Source organism: Elephas maximus, chromosome 20 (assembly GCF_024166365.1).
Source record: "Elephas maximus indicus isolate mEleMax1 chromosome 20, mEleMax1 primary haplotype, whole genome shotgun sequence".
In the NCBI taxonomy this organism is placed as follows: Eukaryota; Metazoa; Chordata; class Mammalia; order Proboscidea; family Elephantidae; genus Elephas; species Elephas maximus.
This window is the reverse complement of record NC_064838.1, coordinates 57107036-57126249: the sequence shown is the minus strand read 5'-3', so window position 1 is coordinate 57126249 and position 19214 is coordinate 57107036. Positions and strand designations below refer to the sequence as shown.

At 40.4% G+C, this 19214-nt stretch overlaps 1 protein-coding gene across 5 annotated transcripts in view; it reads left to right on the top strand.

The window, feature by feature from the left end:
* Window positions 1–17927, top strand: part of SFMBT1 (Scm like with four mbt domains 1) — a 142049-nt gene extending 124122 nt beyond the window's left edge. For 4 of the 5 annotated variants that reach the window (XM_049861834.1, XM_049861833.1, XM_049861835.1 and 1 more), the window contains 9 exons: window positions 465–508; window positions 1884–1953; window positions 4248–4387; window positions 5187–5296; window positions 6142–6317; window positions 9603–9781; window positions 9950–10201; window positions 10994–11122; window positions 11981–17927. In XM_049861834.1, the coding sequence (XP_049717791.1) occupies window positions 465–508; window positions 1884–1953; window positions 4248–4387; window positions 5187–5296; window positions 6142–6317; window positions 9603–9781; window positions 9950–10201; window positions 10994–11122; window positions 11981–12121 (1241 nt within the window). In that variant the 3' untranslated portion in view covers window positions 12122–17927. The remainder of the gene's footprint in view (window positions 1–464; window positions 509–1883; window positions 1954–4247; window positions 4388–5186; window positions 5297–6141; window positions 6318–9602; window positions 9782–9949; window positions 10202–10993; window positions 11123–11980) is intronic. The other variant, XM_049861836.1, reaches the window with a different exon arrangement.
* Window positions 17928–19214: the final 1287 nt, after the last annotated feature.

The following is a 19214-nucleotide window of genomic DNA, read 5'->3' as shown; positions in this document are numbered from 1 at the left end:
TATTCATAGCAGTTGACTGACTCACAGAGCCTTGGAAGTGTTAGTCTTGCTCTTTGTATAAACTTCTACCCAGAAAATGTGCTTAGTCTAGATACTGAGACACATACCACTAATTTATAGAACTTGCTAGTTAAATATGGAATCGTGGGTGGCGCAGATAGTTAAGCCCTAGACTATTAGCTGAAAGTTTAGCGGTGTGAACCTACCCAGAGGTACCTTGGAAGACAGGCGTGGCGATCTGCTTCCCAAAGGTCACAGCCTTGAAAACCCTGTGGAGTGGTTCTGCTTTGCACACATGGAGTCACCATGAGTTGGAATCAGCTTGGTGGCAGCTAACAACAACAATAGTTAACAATACACAGAACTAGGTTTTAAATATGCTAACGTAAGCTTAATACATATATAACTTCTCCTTTGTTATTTTTATTTTTCTTGGCATTTATATTTTTGTTTTCTTCTTACAGTATATAAACAGAGGAAAATTGCAGTGGTTCAGCCAGAAAAACAGTAAGTAATGTGATAGTGTGTCTGACATTTGAAAGTTAGGGTATCGAGAAAGAGAAAGAACTATTTCAGAGAGTGTATTTCCGTGCCCATTGTTTTCTCAGATGGAAGCCTAGTTCTTTAATTCTGCACTTTCTAAAATGGCCTTATATACAAAAGGGTAAAATGCGTTCTTAAGATGTTCCCCCGATTGAGCTTCCCTTTTTCTTTTAGCGCCTGAAGGCAGAGAATAAGAGCCCCCTGCTGGTGTTTCTTAAGGGAGAGCCAAAGTTGTAAATCACGATGTGATTTGTCACAGTGAAAAAAAACTTGAGTAGAAGACAACAACCTAAAAGAAAAGACACACTCACAGGAGTGGCTTTGTGTCTCAGCAAGAAGCCTGTGCAGCATACCTTCACACACAGCTTTGAGAAGCAGTTAATAAGTGGTGTCTTCAGACCTTAAAAATACAAAGGTTTCTGTATATACGTGTGTATGTTTAAACATTTGGGGTTTGATTTCAATGTACTTTATAGCTGCCTTTGTAGACTTGTGAGTAATGAAACTGAAAACAGCAATGGAGAGAAAGGTCATGGAGTTCTGTCAGCCTAAAGATGATAGAGAAGTTAGACGTGCTGCTGTGGAATCGGTTACGACTCATGGCGACCCTATTGGACAGAGTAGAACTGCCCTGTAGGGCTTCCAAGGTGTAATCTTTACAGAAGTAGACTGCGACATCTTTTTACTGTGGGGTGGCTGGTGGGTTTGGACTGCCAACCTTTTGGTTAGCAACTGAGCGCTTTAACCACTATGCTACCAGGGCTCCAAGAAGTTAGACAGCAATGACAATAAAACTGAGCTTGGATTTTTTCTTGACTTATTTGTCAAGACTGATTAAAAGTATAGCCAGGAGGCATTCTGAAAAAAAAAAAAGGCTTTTTTAATGCTTGCTGTGTACAGAGTAATTTTCTGGTTTTCATAATATAATTTGTCTGTAATTTTAAAACTGATGGAAGAAGAAAACAAACCCTTTATAAGAAATGTTTCTGTTTTATTGAAAAAATGAATAGTTGACTTTTGGTTTAAGAATCCCACAAGAAAGTGTATAAACTTATTGCTCACATGAATGAAAAGAAAGTTCATTTGAACATGCAGTATCACAATACTGTCTACAGACTGCCTCTTGGCTCATCAGACCCTACACGGAGTTTTAAAAACAATTGCTGGTAAAAACAAACAAGCAGGCAAATAAACTAAAACCAAATATGATCAAGGGAGTACCTTCCATTACAGATTTTTCAATCTGCCATATTTGTTTTCTTCTTAGATTTGGAAAAAACTAACCATCACGCTTTATTGACTTTAAGTATCATCTCACTACTTTGCTGTGTTTTCTTTGGCCCAGAATACCATCCTCGAGGGCTGTCCGTGAGGGCCTGAAGAATCAGGAGCTGGACTCCACAGACTCAGGTAGAAGCACGTATAATCTTACGGTAGAGAGCACCGTGTTGTTGCTAGGTGCTGTAGAGTTGATTTTCAACTCACAGTGACCCAGCGTGACCCACTGTGACAGAGGAGAATGCCCCATAGGGTTTTCCAGGCAGTAATCGTTACGGGAGCAGATTGCCAGGTCTTTCTCCTGCAAAGCAGGTTGGGTGGGTTTGGACCGTCCTTTCAGTTAGCAGCCAAGTGCTTAACTGTTGTGCCACCAGGGCTCCTTAAAAAGGTACAACTGTCTAAGGTGTGTTTAGTTTAACAGTCATCTTTAGGCTGATGTTTCTGTCCATTTGTAATAATCATAGCTGTTCTTTACTAATCACCTATTTATTGTGTGCCAAAGCTCCGGAAGTCGATGTTATCATTCCCTGAGTTTAGATAAAGAACTTGAGGCTTTTTAGGCAGTCCTCTTTCTTAAGCTGATGGCTGAGAGGAGGGTGTTTATTTTCTTTAAACCCTTTTCATGATATATACACTTTATATGTATGTTTCACAATTAAAAAAAAAAAAAAAAAAAGATGTTGGAAAAACAGGTTGTCCCAGGCAGTGCCTGGTAAAATGAAACAGGAAGCTTTGCTGGAGGCCCAAGGCCTGGCCCAGTGGTCTCTCCCTGGGCCGTCTCTTGACTTCCCCTTTGCTGGCTGTGTGATGCCTAGCATCTAGGCCCAGGCAGTGAAATGACCACAGCAATAAGAATGAACTAACTACAGCATTATATGTCCACATGGGTGAATCTCACAAATATCATATTGAGCGAGAGAAGCCAGACATCACAGAGTACATACTATATTGAGGCAAAGCTAATCTATGCTTTTACCTTTTAGGGGAAAGGGCGCTCCTGATAATGTTCCATTTCTTGACACGGGTGATACTGACATCGCTGTATTCAGTTTGAGGATTTACCTAGCTGTGTACTGATGATTTGTAAACTTTCATAGATACATCTGTATATGTATATGATATATTGTGCTTCAATAAAAATTCCCCCAAGTTGTAATGAATCTTTTTACAAAAATTTCTGCAAAATGATGGTCCACATCTGCCACGCATTTGAGACGGTTGAGCACAGTCTAGAACTTCATTGCAGATTTTGTTACTTTAAAATGTCCCCTAGAGCACTGCCTGCAATGGAACTCTGTGTAGTGACAGGAATGTTCTAATCTGTGCCATCCAGTACGGCAGCCACCAGCTACATGTAGTTCTGGAGCACTTGAAATCTGACTAGTGCAACTAAGAAGCTAAATTTTTAACTTAATTTAAATTTAAATAGGCTTATGTGACTAGTAGGTCCCTGAGTGGTACAAGCAGTTTGCACTCAACTGCTAACCTAAAGATTGGTGATTCAAACCCACCCAGCAGTGGTGTGGAAGTCGGGCCTGGCAATCTGCATCTGTAAAGATTACAGCCAAGACCCTCTAGAGATGTTCTACTCTCTGGTACCTGATATCACCGTGAGCTGAAATTAACTCGGTGGCAGCGGGTTTTTGTATGTGACGGGTAGCTACCTCGTTGGACACTGTAGCTCTAGAGAAGGGAAAGGAGGTAGTACTTGAAGTAAGTGTAGCAAGGAGTTCTCTGATGAGCTGAATGTTCAAAAGTACATCAGTATAAGGTCTGCATAGCCAAATGACAGAAGCATGTAAGAAAGACAAAAGTCTGGCCTAAGCAGAAGTTTATGAAAAATGCTACAGATAGTAAAGGCAAGGACATTTTAAAGCTATGTTTGGAGGGGAAAAAAAGGTATTGGGTAAAAATTGTAATGTTCCAAAGTGGTAGGTGGGAAGCAGTCTTTCTCAATTATTATTTGCAAGCCTCTTCTCTAACAAGTAGAGTGATCTAACTGGAAACAAGTTGAACAAGTAGAATTAATTACCTTGGTGGTTTGAAGGAGACAAACTGTAGTTCTGAATAATATTTGCTATCAGTCCCTAGAAATTTTCCACAGTTATTGAGTAGTTGGTTTTTAAAGACTTAGAAATCATTGATTGTCAGGAGCCATCATCGGTTCTTGAAGTAAATCCTCCAATTCCTTTATTGATAGAGGAACAATATAACATTAACCCTGGAGTTAATTGGGATGAAATTCAGGACATTGCTTGATTTCAGCATAGTGATAAAGTCTATAATGGAGTTATTGTAAGTATGAGGTCTTTCAAGGGCACTCTTGAAAGGGTAGATATGATTGGTTTTTTCCCAGTAATCAACCTTTGGAAACATGGAGTAGAAAATGACTCTGTTCTGAATATTTGTTTCTCTTCATTACCCAGTTATGATTAATGGGAAATATTGCTGTCCAAAGATATACTTCAACCACCGTTGCTTCTCAGGGCCGTATCTTAACAAAGGAAGAATCGCTGAGCTGCCTCAATGTGTGGGACCTGGGAACTGTGTTCTGGTCCTCAGAGAGGTAAGGTTCTGGCCTAGAACAAAAGAGCTTGAGAATTTCACAGCAGTCTTGTTGATACAGGGACCCGCATGTTGTGTGACAACTCTAGGTTTTATCAGAAGTTACTGACTTTTCTCATGTTTTGGACAGTGAGCTGTGCACGTGATTATCTTTACTGCCTAGGGGACATTCACCTAAGCAGTTCTTCACGTAGCAGGGTCACGTCTGTCGGTGTAGAAAGGTCTTCCGTCAGAGATCACATGGGAACTATTCAAGAGTGAATGTGAGAAGTCTAAGACTGAGAGGCAGTTTGGCATGAACCTAGGGCCATGATGAAGCTACACAGCTACTGGACTCACAAAGCTTCTCAGCCAGTGTGCTGTGCTGAGGGGAACAGACATGAGGAAGACGTCAGGGAAATGAGGCAGGGTCTGGGGCAGCCCGAGCTTCTGGGCCAGACTCCAGCCACAAGAAGGCTCGGCTGTCTACACAGTGTCCCAAGCAAATATAATTTACTGTGTGTACCATGACTGGAAAAGGACTTGAAAGCATGTGCTAGAGTAACTTGAAATTCACGATGCCTGTTTCTTCCTGCAGTAATGTTTTCAATGCTTATTTAAGAGGGGCTTAAGTTATCTTATTTGCATCTTTAGGCAGCTGTTGTATCTTTGTTATTATTATTTTGTTAATATTCGTTAATTAAAATGACTAGAATGACTCTCCTAACTGGCCCTAACATTCTAATAGTTGGCAAGAGTGCTGTGGTTCTAATGGTCTTTTTCTCTCCTTCCTGTATATCTGCTTTAAAAACGGAGCTCAGGTCCTCACTTTACTTATCAATGCAGCCTATAAACCCAGTCGTGTCCTTCGGGAGCTCCAGCTGGACAAAGACTCTGTGTGGCATGGATGTGGGGAAGTCCTAAAAGCCAAGTAAGTGAGCTACTCTGTTCTTTATTCTTACTCGTCTTTAACAGGTTACAGAATCCGTTCTCCTGCAGCTCATACTAGAATTCTTAAATTCCCTTGGGCAGGGCTTCATTTATTTGTGATGAAGGACCAGGTTTCTTTTCTTTTTTAAATTTTCATCCTGTCATGGACCAATACTTTTATAAAATATGCTAAAAATGAATTACTAAACATATGAAATGTGAAAAACATAGTGACCCTATAGGACAGAGTAGAACTGTCCCATACAGTTTCCAAGGAGCTCCTGGTGGATTCAAACTGCAGACCTTTGGGTTAGCAGCCATAGCTCTTAACCACTATGCCACCAAAGACGTATAAAATACAAGTACAGTTTTTTTAATATTAGATTCAAGAGCCTTAAAACTACTTTTCTGTATCACCTTGAAAGTTTGTAACCATTTCCTCTTGCTTTCTGACCTCATCGTTTATGGACAGCTGCTGGTTGGTAGGTTACAGGGGTCTGTGAGCCGCTCTGAGGCAGGCTGCCCTAGGGTAAGGAAAAACGCAATGAAGAGTCACGTGTAGATGTTACTATTTGAAAACCTTAAGCTTAGGAACAGAAAGCAGGAATCCTATTTTGCTGATTTCTGTTCTTGAAATAATTTAGCCTTTAGTTCTCACAGTTTACCAGATTATAAATTTGACTTAAGTACAACATGCATAGATTCTTTATTGTTTTCCAGGTCCTCAGACTGTAAAGGACACAGAATATTCTGAGAAACAAAGAGCTTTTCAGGTCTATTAATATGCATGATTTTTCTTTAATCACTAGCCCAATAAACTTGGCATTCGATTTCTTCTAATGACAGATATAAAGGAAAGAGTTACCGGGCTACGGTTGAGATAGTGAAAACAGCTGATCGGGTGACTGAATTCTGCCGGCAAACCTGTATCAAACTGGAATGCTGTCCTAACCTCTTTGGTCCACGGATGGTTCTAGATAAGTGTTCTGAGAACTGCTCTGTACTTACAAAGACCAAATACAGTAAGTCATGTTTTTTAAATTTGTTAACTGTAGCAGCTGACCATAACTTACATCCTGGAAAATTTTTTATTTTGCAGACATTCATATATGGAAGAGGTTGCAGGAACTTTTTCCTAAACGGCTAGAGAGTAAATATTTTCGGCTGTGTGCCATATGGTGTCTGTTATAGATTCCTCTTTGTTTTATTTTTTATTTTTTAACAACTCTTTACAATTAAAAAAAAAAATTTTTTTTAGCTTGAGAGCCATACAAAAACAGGCCATAGACCCTAGTTTGTCAGCTTTTCTATATAACGTGTATATATTATCTGTAACATCTAACAGGATATTCGTAGATGTTCATAGAGCTGGCAGGTATTTATTAAATGCCCACCCTGTGGCACCATTGTCCTAGCACTGGGACATACATTCTAATGTAGGAGACAGATAATAAACCAGTGAACAAATACAGAGAGAGAAGTACTGTGGAGAAAAATGAAGCAAGGAGAGCAAGGGAGGGGGGCCAGGAGGTGGGGTGCTGCTTATATGGGTAGCCAGAGAAGTCTTCCTGCCAGGTAAGAACCTGAAGGAAGTAACAGGGCCACCATGCAGCCATCTGGGTATGAGTGTTGTAGGTAGGGGCAGCAAGGGCACAGCCTGAGGCAGGAGTGTGCTTGGTGACTGTGGAGAGCAGCAAAGAAGCCAGCATGGTTGGGGAAGCTTAAATAGCAGGAGAGGAGGGTACCTGCTTAACCCCTCTGGGAACTGTCGTAACAACACCTGTTTCATCTTACTGTTAATCTCTCCTTTGTGAAACTTCAAAAGAAAAACAAATTTAGGCATATAGAATAACATTTCTGATATGGAGCCTTGTCAAGGCCTTGTCACCCAGAGACTAAATTCTGATCCTGTCTTTCCTTGAATCCTACAAATCCTACAAATCCTGATGTCACCTGGGAGAATTAATCAAGATGAGGATTTTACCGTGTTAAATTTGAAATATTTCATTTAGAGCTCTCTGATTCTGTGCCTCCTAAACTTTATCGTGCATGCAGTCACCTGAAGGTCTTGTTGAAATGGAGGTTCTGATTCATCAGGTTTGTAGGTGCCTGGGGCCTGAGGGTCTACATTTCCAGTAAGCTCCCAGGTGCTGCTGATGCTGCTGGTCCAAGATCCAAACTTTGAGTAGCAAGGTTCTCTTTCACATGATGAGATTTCTAATCCGTATTTGAATTAGAAAATCATGTAAGAGTTAACCTTCAAGTTTCTATTTCTGTTTATTGGATTGTAAACTCCTAAGGACAGTGATTGTCTTAGCAAATTATTTTATCACATTCAGCACTTAGTTTAGCAAATTGCAGCTATGAAGAGCTAAAGTACAAATTTACTATTCATATAAGTACATGAATAAGTACACCGCTTTGAGCCTCTGAAAGATGTATGGGTTTTATTATGCTTTTTGTCTGAATTTATTTTTCACAATGATATAGTTCAGATTAGCCTAGATTTTAGGAGAGAAAGTCTTGATAATTTTTCTCAACTATTTGAGTTATTTGAGTGATGTCAAACAGATTTACATCCTTAGAATTTTTCTTTTGCAAAAAATTGCATTGTATTTTGATATTTTAATACATAACTCAGAGCTAGACTATATGGGTTTCATTTTTGCAATTCTCTCCATGCCCTAAAATTTATATGAAAATGCAAATGATCTAGACTAGCCAGAACAATCTTGAAAAAGAATAAAGTTGGAGGACTTACTGTGTCTGATTTCTAGATTTGCCGTGAATCTACAGTAATCAAAATAGGGTGGTATTTATGAAAGGATAGTTAAAGCAATTGAACAGAACAGAGGGTCCAGAAATAGAGCCACACTTACATGGTGAAGTAATTTTCAACAAGGGGTCAAAGAAATTCAGTGGGAAAAGGGAATCTTCTCAACAGGTGGCACTGGTACAGCTGGATATCCAAATCAAAAAAACAAAACCAAAAAACCTTGGCTTTGCCTTACGCTGAATAAAAAAATTAATTCTAGATGGATCATAGGCCTAATGTAAAAGTGAAAACTGTAAGGCTTCTAGAAGAAAACAAAGAGAATAGCCTCAAGATTTTGGGATAGCAAATATTCCTTAAATGTTGTTGTTGCAGATACTGTTTAAAAAAGAGAGAAAGACCAGCCGCACAGACTTGGAGAAAATATTCTCAACACACATATCTGACAAAGAACTCTCACAACTCAATCATAAAAGGAAAAACAAAATGTTGAGGAATTAGATAGTGGTGATAATTACACAGCATAGTGAGTGTACTCAAAACCAGTCATTGTACATGAAATGTAGCCATAAAATGGTTAATTTACGTCTACATAAAATTTTATATGAATTACATCTAAATTAAAAAAAATAACAAAAAGAAATGAAACCATTTTGAAAAATTAAGACTTGAATAAAATATACAGATATACAAATGGCCAGCGAACACATGAAAAAGTAGTATCATTAGTGATCAAGGAGATGCAAATTAAAATCATAATGAAAAATACTATACCCAGTGGAATGACTAAAATTAAAAAGACAGTCCCATGTGTTGGCAAAGATACAGAGCAACTAGATCTCTCATATTGCTGGAGTGTAAAGTTATATAACCATTTTGGAAGAGTAGTAGTTTCTTTAAAAGTTAACCATACATCTATGATCTAGTAATTCCATTTCTAGGTATTTATCCAAGGCAAATGAAAACATGTCGACAAAAAAGCCTTGTACCAGAATGTTTATTACCCCTTAATTAATAGTCAACACCTGGAAGCAGCCCAGGTGCTCATCAGCAGGAAAATGGGTAAACTGGCACATTCATACGATGAAATACTACTCCTTAATAAAAGGGAATGAACTCCCGATAAGCACAGCAGCGTAGACGAAGCTCAGAAACATCATGCCGAGTGAAAGAAGCCATACCCAAGAGTGAGTACCTCCTGTATGGTTCCACAGACAAGGCAAGACAGACCTATGGTGATAGAAACGAGAATAGCAGTTGCTTCCGGTGAGGGCGATTGACTGGGAGAGAATGGGCATTTTAGGGAGCTTTCTAAGTTGATGGAAATATTCTGTATCTCCACAGGAGAGGATTACTTGGATTTATGCATTTGTCGGCACTAATCAGACTCTCCACTTAAGATCTGTTCATTCCCCTGTAGAGAGTTCAGGCCTCAATAAAACACAGTACGCCTGTTTGCTGCTACGGCGCTTGTGGTTTTGAGATGCACAAAAATAACGAAGCGACTTCATTTTTCTTTGTCATCCATGTTTAGCACACTATTATGGAAAGAAGAAAAATAAAAGAATTGGGAGGCCACCTGGTGGGCATAGTAACTTAGCATGTGTCCTGAAAAAAGCCAGTAAGAGGAGAAAGAGACGGAAAAATGTTTTTGTTCACAAGAAGAAACACTCGTCGACATCTGTCGATAATACCCCAGCGGGCTCTCCCCAGGTATGATCTGTGTAGACTTGTAATGTCTAGAAACCAGGTGACCACTGTTTTACAATGTGGACACAGAATACCTGCAGGTCTTTCTAATTGAGATCTCTAGCCTGTGGGAAACGAAGCTTTATGGCTCAGGAACAGCATGTCAATGAGACTTCTCTCCTTTTCCTCCAGGGAAGTGGGGGTGAAGGTGAAGATGAAGATGACCCGGAGGAAGGGGATGAGGATTCCCTCAGTGAGGGCAGTATATCTGAGCAGCAGGACGAGCTACAGGAAGAGTCAGAAATGTCGGAGAAGAAGTCATGCTCCTCCTCGCCCACTCAGAGTGAGATATCCACGTCGCTGCCTCCAGACAGGGACAGGAGGAAAAGGGAGCTGCGCACTTTCTCCTTCTCTGATGAGGAGAATAAACCTCCATCGCCAAAGGTACCCATTCTAAAGATAGGCTCTTGTTTTCCCCTCTAGAATCTACTTAATGATGCTGGCATTCCACTGCTTTCAGTACAGGCTGATGCTGAATTTCCTGGCTCTGTTTTGCAATTATTCCCAATGCAGTGACTTACTTGTGTTTGAAGGGTTGCGTGAATGCAGATCATGGTCCTGAGGAAGGACTCTCAGGGTGGCCTGTCGAGTTTAGGGAAAATTGCTTTTTTTAAAAAATATTTTTCATAATACGTGTAGTTTTTTAGAAATACACTACTTATTCTTGTAATTCTAGTTAAGCCATTTTTTAGTACATTTCATATGTACATGTATGTATATACACAGACTAGAATAATGGCAATTAATTTAGGGTTTTATAAATGGTTTACTTTTTAAAGAGAGTCCGTGAACACAAGCAACAAATGACTTCTCCCGACAACCTATAGTTAGGCCATCTCTCCAGGAAGTGCCAGCCTGTTCACTTCAGCACCCTACCAGAGAGTTGAAATAGACCAAGGAACAAATGGGAGATTTAGAAACTACTTTTCTCTTTTAAATTGTCTAAATTATTTGTGCTGAAACTTTGAGATAAATTCTTTCCCGTTGGTATTTTTCATTATAAAAGACCAACACTTCCTGAGTACTTAATGTGTGTAGGCCTCTTCTATCCTTGCTGGGAGAAATCATGGTCTAAAACCACTTTTACACCAACTTGAAGGATTACAAATTTATATAGAGAGATGTTTTTAGAATAAAATAGCTTTTATGCCGTTTGATTTTGTTGTGGGAACGAAGGAAATAAGAATTGAAGTTGCTGAAAGGCTTCACCTGGACAGTAACCCCCTGAAGTGGAGTGTGGCGGATGTGGTACGGTTCATCAGATCCACCGACTGCGCTCCGCTAGCGAGGATATTCCTAGACCAGGTAATGGCGGACACCTTTAATCCTTAATAATGTGTCTCTTCACCAAAGGACTGTGGGTATAGTAGTGGGCTATTACTTCTTTACAAGTCTTAGGAAAAACATTTCAAGCCAAAAGAAAAAAATGGGTTCCCATTTCAGGAGTGGAAAGATGAGAAGCAGTTATCTGACTTACTCCATAGTTGAAGCAGATTATCATTGCATCCCATTTTTATAAAAATTTGACTCCATCCCCCAAATATTTAAATGGCTTAAAATCAAACACACAATGCTTATTGTCTGCATTCTATTCCAAAATAATGATTTGCTTTTTTTTTTTTTAATTAACATCTCCAATGGGTTAGGCTCTGGTGATCAATTTTAAGGCAAGTTTTCTGAAACAAATGGCCTTGTGCGCTTAAATATTGAAATAAATTTTGTTTTGATAATTTGATAATCAGGTTCGAAACTGAACATCTTTGAAGAACTTATCGTTATAAGTTATAGAATAGGAAAACGTTGAGGCTTATAGTTAGTATTTTCTCTTGGACTTAGAAAGAATCCTCTAAAAAGATGTTTCTTTTGGCACAGTTAATTGCCAGTTACAGGGCTAATTAGTTTACTAAATTTCTGCAGAGAAAAAACTGTAGATGAATTTGTATCCTTGGTAAAACTTTATTATTAATTCTAAAGATTCTCTAGTATGGAGGACTAGGAGAAGCCTTTAAACGGAAATGTGTAGTACTTGTTTAAAGGAAAAAAGTGATGAAAGCAAAGCATAGGGACTCAGATTTTGACAAAGCCAAAATGAATGGGGATTGTCAGGATTGAGCTGCCGTTCACGTGCACATCATAGATAATTTGTATTTTATGCCTTCGCAGGAAATTGATGGTCAGGCCCTGTTGCTCCTTACCCTTCCCACTGTTCAAGAGTGCATGGACTTAAAATTGGGCCCCGCCATCAAACTTTGCCATCACATAGAGAGGATCAAGTTTGCTTTTTATGAGCAGTTTGCCAACTGAGAAGGACAACCAAAGTGAACTGGATCTTTGAAGCACAAATGCAGCGAATCCTTCACCCCACTCTAGAAGTGGAGCTGAAATAGTCCTGGGCTCTGGGCCCTGCAGGTGTCGCTTGCTCTCTTTGCACTTTCAGGGAAGGAGGACCCACACTGAGGAAGCAAAAACTGTGCATGGAAGTGGCTCTCCTGCCAGTGGAGACGTGGGCATCTCTCATTCAGCAGATCGCAGCTTTGGAAAAATAAAGGCTATAAGGAAAAGACTCATACAAGAAGAATAATCATTTCCAGTGGTGTGGGCTGAAAACGAAGAAGACGCTAGGCTGCTGGAAAGCACCCATTTGGTTGTTTTCTTTTCACCCTGTTCCTTCCCGTTGTAGATTGAACTTTGTTCTCTGCTTTCTCTTTCTTGGAAAGAGAGGACATAGCTTTAAGACAGCACTGATTTGGGACTGTGCCTGAGGCACATCAGTGCTTCATTGTCATTGTGTTTTTAAGCTTTTTAAATTAAAACAGTTCATTTTGGGGATGATTATGTGGCTCGAGGGTTTTGAATGTACAGTCACACCTTGATCCATCTTAAAATCGATTCCTGGGAGCTCCTTCGTTGACTACCTCTGTTGATATTTGAGCTTACAGCCATGTATGAGGCTTGCTGTATGATGCCATTTTTAAGCTCCATGAATGCTAAAATTATGACAGAAGTTGGAGGAAAAAAACAGTTTGCTTGCTTTATGTGGGCACTTAGACCAGTTCCTGAACTGACTTAATCTAAGAACTCTACTGTTGTTTTTCTTCCATCTTCACTCAGCTTGGCCTGCTCGTTCGAAGTAGCATCTCAAAGATTGTTGCTGTTTCAGTGGAATTGCTCTCTCCCCGTTCGTTCTCAGAGGGGCTTCAGTGGGTTTGATTTTGTCTTCACTGTCCTCTATAGTTGTTTGTCTAACTTTCTGTCATTTCTAGAGTCCTTACTTTGAGTGACACTTGGTAGGTGTTTCCTGGACCCGCAGTCAAGCCTGTGGCCTCTTTCTCTCTCGGAGTCTCCAGGTAGATGGCCTGGGGACACGGTGGAGGGTCTGTGCTTTGGGAGGTGACGGAGAGCTTGGGGTTTCCGTACCAGTGTCCTCAGTGGCTGGTCAAGGTGGAGAAGTGATTAAGCATTCCAGGAACTTCTTTGCCGATCCATGTTCATGCTTTCTTTCAGTTAAGCCTTTACATTGACTGTAAACTACAGTCTGAGGATTCCCACTCAACAACTCAGTATTCTTGTAGGTGTTTTTAATGACCAACTCAAGTTGACATGAAACTCCAGGCAAATGGTCACTAGCGATTTGCACTGCCAGCTGTTACAGAATAAGCGTTTGCTGTACTGTGCTAGCCACAAGGACTGAGGAAAGACACATACATAGACTGCCTTCTTTAAAAGGTTTGCTTTGCTGAGTGCTTTTTCGGATTATCCTCCCACTCTGTCAAGTTGATTCTGACTCACAGCGACCCCATAGGGTTTCCAAGGCGGTAAATTTTTACAGAAGCAGACTGCCACATCTTTCATGGAGCCACTGGTGGTTTTGAACCTCCGACCTTTCAGTTAGCAGTTGATCACTTTAACCACTGCACCACTAGTCACCAGCATATTATAATCAAATTATTCCTCTTCAAGATTTGAAAATGCTTAAAGCTGTAAACTGGGTAAATTCTAAACAGCTATACACATGTAAGGTAATACAGTAAAACATGCAAAAGCCAGAACCAGGCAGTCCTAATGGAGTTCTAGCTCACACAGGTTTTACTGTGTTATTACATATTTATAGTGATTGTGGTTTTTCCCTTTTCCCTTTCACCTCTCTCTCTCCACCTGCCTCTTTTCACATAAAGTCTGTAATCTGGATTCTCTTTTCACTGGATAATTAATGAACCACCTTAACTCAAGCCCCCCAACCAAATCATTATTATTAAAGTATTAACTCTTTGCTTAGGTTACTACCAGATATATCTGGAAAGAATCTTCATTTAAGTAAAAGTTAATATGTTTGAATTTACTCAGAGAACTGATTTTTAAAAATTTGATGAATTCCGTGCCCATGGAAGGGAAGTATGTAAGACACCTGGGAACAATTAGCACTAAGCCAGTAGACATTTTGGGGGTGGAGTGGTGATTATCTTAATAAAATTTCCTGAGAGCTCAGCAGTCAAGACATTATGACAAAGAGGGTCCTTGGAAAATCAGTGGAACAAAAAATTCTGGAATTAATTTTTAGGGCTTTACATTGTTGTCTTATTTAGGAAGATAAGAAAGAATTCCTAGTAGAGAGAATTTACCCAACTCAATGACAGTGAATGTGTTATTTTGCTCCTCTTTTGACTTCTATAGAAACCACAGAATGTAGGACTACCTCCCCTCACAGGTTTGAGGACTAAGCCCCTGAAAGTGGAAACATATAGCCCTAAGTAGTCTCTGGTCAGGGTAGAGCCCAGGACCAATGCTTTCAATATTCATTCACACCCTTATTTATACCGTGATTACTCAAGTTCAGCTTTCTCCTAGAGAGGCTGATTCTAGATTGGATGGGTAAGTGGGGTGGATTTCTCTTAATATTTCGTGAATTCTCCTAATGATAGTTCAGTAGGCAATTGCATTAAAGAAAACTTACATACCCCCAAACCCCTATCCCCAAATAATACACAAAAACCAAAAAAAAAAAAAAAATGTTGCCACCGAGTCAATTCTGACTCATAGTGACCTTATAGGGCAAGGTAGAACTGCTCCATAGGGTTTCCAAGGAGTGGCTGGTGGATTCGAACTGCCAACTTTTTGGTTAGCAGCTGTAGCTCACTGTAGTTCTTAACCACTACACCACCAGGGCTCCCGCATATTACCTAAGGGAGAATAACTGCTTGGGAATTTGGCAGAGGGCGTTTTTTAAGTGTAAAATTTAGACTCCATTTGCCTCAGAGTTGCCGGGGCTGGGCTGGACAGCAATGACAATCCGATTCTTAGGATTGTGGAACAGATTTTCTTAGCCCACCACACTGGGGTAAAACATCTGCCTGTCACACATCGGAGCGTCCACTTTGTTTTTTTCAGAGGCCAATATCTTAAATTTATGAGAGGTCCATTGTAAGGGGCCTGCATTTACCTAGATTTCCCCTGCAGTTGCCCCCCTTCCCCAGTTTGTGTGAGGTCAGAAAGGAAAGTTTCCCATGATCCATTTTTGATCCTGAATTGACGAATTGGAAACAGGCTAACAGACTATTATCCTCTTGGCCCTTGAAAAGCTGGCTGTTATGTCAGTGTGTTAGGCAAACCTTTCACTGCACATGCAGATTTTCTGTGACTTTTTGACTGTATTATGTGGGCTTCTGGGGATTATGGTATTTTTCATTGTAAACCACTTCCATCCCTCTCAGTGGAGGCAGAGTTGAAGTGGCTGATGCAGGAATGCACTGGTGGGGGCCTGTAGCTTTCACCTTATCTGCCTTTCCGTTGCAATGTAGGTGGCTCCCAGCATCTACCTTGTAGATACACGAGGTCATGGAAAGGTACTTACAAATCTCTGGAAGAGATGAGCTTCTTGGCAAATGCTTATTGAGTTATGGTAGAGGCAGACTTAGAAAACCAGTTCAGAACTTGGCTTTTATATGCCTCTTTTTTCTCCTGGAAGTCAGATAAATCTCACTGTGAGAGAGAGAGCATTGCACCACAGCTTTCTGAGGACTTGCTTACATCTTACTTCCTCTCCAGCACCAATTCAGTAGCAAACATGATACCTGAATAGAGTTTAAAAGCTATAGGAAGGCCTTAGGTGGGAGAGGACTTAGAAGCATACCTCTCTCTCAAGCCAAAAAATATTTCCAGAGGACACACAGAACATCAGGAGTCGTTAACAGTGGGTAAGATTTATCTAGGTGGGGACGTTCACTAGCAAAACTCACAAGCACTTAACCCTTACTTAGCACCTGTCGCCAAAGACTGTTGAATTTAGGATGCCATTTACTGTTGCAGTTGATTTCCACAGAAACTCAGAGAGCATTGTTCAGAACTAAGCCTTGGCAGTGGAAACACACCTTAGGTTTGAACCGTGTGTATCGGGATGTTGCTTGTGAGTGAGCGTATGTGTGTTTGTGCAAGTGCAAGTTCAGAAGTGTTCTCTGCTACGGTAGGAAGTTTGTTGGCCTTATGAAGCTGATGGAGAAGACATCACTAACTGAAATGAACCCTAAATCTTTGTGGGGACCAGGCACCCCCTTTTTAAGTTTGAATTTCTCTGGTCCTGGGTTCACTGTAAGTAACCATGTATCATGGTCATGGTGCTGGCTCAGAAATTCTGTAGGATGGGGCCTCCAGCAAAACCAAAAAGAAATCAGCCACTTCCATGCAGTTACATCCACTCCTCACTTACCGACTATCTCGTTGTCCGACATTTCGCATTTACAACAATAGTAAAGTCCACTATCCAATTATTTTGTGCATTAATGATGGATGTCTGGCAATAATGACTGCCGAGGTGAGAGTAATGCTGGCTGTGATGGTGAAGGTAATGTGCCTACTTGGCTGGGCCATGATTCTCAGTGGTTTGGCAGTCATGTAATGATACAATTCGGCAGTTATGTAAAGTTGTAGTCATCCTCCATTTTCTGATCTGATATCCTCCATTTTTACATAATGCCAGTTTTTGCTTAATGACCTGGTCTTTGGTACCTAACCATGTCGATAAATGAGGAGTGGGTATATAATACTTCCTTTATTCACTTTAAAATGTTTTATTAATGACTTTTGATGACTCCCACCCCTTATGTGAGAATGTATGTATTTCCGAAATTTGAATTTATTGAAATAAACCAAGTATGGACTTGTAGTTTTGGCAGAAGAGTTCTAAACTAGAAGCCAGTCCAAACGGAGCTGGTTCTGAGTCCACTCACTTGGGCTTTTCCCGTCAGTACTTGTCCCACACCACACAGATAGCCTTGTTTTTGAGGGCAGCCTTGGGGGTAAATGCACTGGAGATTGATTTTCTTGATTGCACTGTCTCAAAAGTCTTATATTTTCACAAGAACCAGCAAAACCAGGAATGAGGGTTGAAGGGGGTGGAGAAATGGGCCTAAAACTCCCCCTCCCTTTATGCATTTTCTAACTTAACACACAGGTTGGGCCTGTACTGGTGCTATGGCCTATCACAAATGATTGTTTTAAAAGGGAAATAAGCTACAGCCTTAATGCTGACCCTGGGAGGTAAAGTGCTGAACCTGGGAGGTAAGGATCTCCAGTTAATTCTGGAGGCAAAGGATAATGGTGCCACCATTGCTGACACGGTACCAGTTCTCAGGATGTGTGGAAACCTCAGGCTTCTACAGAGTTTATTCAATCTAACTGCAGGCCTAGCTTAGGGAATCGAATCAAACCAAACCAAACCAAACCAAACCCACTGCCGCTGAGTCGACTCTGACTCAAAGCGACCCTTTAGGACGGAGTAGAACTACCCCATAGAGTTTCCAAGGAGCGCCTGGTGGATTTGAACTGCTGACCTCTTGGTTAGCAGCCATAGCTCTTAACCACTATGCCACCAGAGTTTCCAGCTTAGTGAATAGAGGTGGATAAACAGTGTTGAAAGGATGAGGGTAGGCTTTTGGGGACAAATGGAGTCAAGAAGTAGATGATTGAGAGAGGTTTTGAAGCTGAGGCAAAGTTAAAACTAGGCAGTTCCTTAGCTCCTTTGTAAGAAGTTTCCAGGGAAGGTAGTTTGAATGTTTTGCTTGAGCTTTTAAGTGTTCATTTTCCCTTCTCTCTCTCTCTCTTTTTTTTTTTTTTTTTTGGTTGAATATTCTCTAAAGACAATCAGAGAGGCCTGCCAAAGAAGGATGACTCCTGGCTAGTTCCAGCACCATCCTCAGGCCTCTTTCTAATACTGGTCATTGGGACTGACACACTGTTTAATGTATTTTGCCTTCATCTTTTTTTTTTTAAGTGCTTGTTTGGTATACAACGAAATGCATATTGCATTGTATCCTTCCTGCTTGCTGTTTTTTCCTAATTTCAGAAGTTATGCATTGGCGATAAAATACACTTAAGGTGAAATACACCTAAGAATATCTAGTAAAATGACTCCCATCAGGTTTGATGGTATAACTTCAAAGGATTAAGAAAAGAAACTCTTTTGGATGGATATTTTGCGTGATTTTTTGTTTTGTTTTTGGTAAGAGTGTATATAACCTTGTGGTATATTATGACCGTTCGTAAGTGGTGGCGAGCAAATTAAAACACATCTTAAGCTATGTTTAACTTCATTTGTGCAAATTTGACAGCAAGAAAGGTATCTTGGTCAGAATACATTCTTCAAAAATCTTCCCACTGGGGCTAGTAAATCATCTCTGCATAAAGGAAAAAGTTCCTTTTTATTTTTAATAAAATGAACCTTTCTAGAATTCTCCCCCCTTCTGCAGTCTGATACTTTCCCCGCTGGGTTTAGGTACTTTTTTATTTTAATTTAGGAAAGGTAGGAAGAAGCAAATTTCCCAGCAGTGACCTTGCTCCTAGCATTGGGGATTCTGCCCCTGATCTCTGAAGACTGCTGCTGGTTCCTCTACATTTGCGATGGTACAGCAGCAATGGCCTTAAGGATCCCTCCACATCTGGCTGTGCAGAGCAGTGCTTTGTTAAAAATGTCATTTTTTCAGCTCTATGTGCAATTTCTCCTGAGCTTTCTGTGTCATTGAGCAATTTATGGTCTCCTTTTTTTATATCCCGCCACAATCTCTTCTGCTTTAACTACACATCCTCTTGTTTGGTTCCCTCTGAACATGGAGCTGAGCATCCTCCTAAGAGTCCTTCTTAGACTTAAAGACCGTAATGCAATTTTTCCTTATGTTCTTAATTTGATTATTGTATTTGCCCATGGTCACTCCTTGTGGAGAGTTTTAAAATTTATAAATTAAAATTCATTTAAAAAGCATTTTGTTGCATATTCTCAGTGCTAGGCACTATGTTGGATTCAGAGGTGCGTAAAAACCAGTGTCTGCCCTCAGGAGGCTCACGCTCGGTGGGCGAGAGCCATGGGTACGTACAGTCGCCTCATTTAGCAGTCGGAGAATTCTAGCCGGGA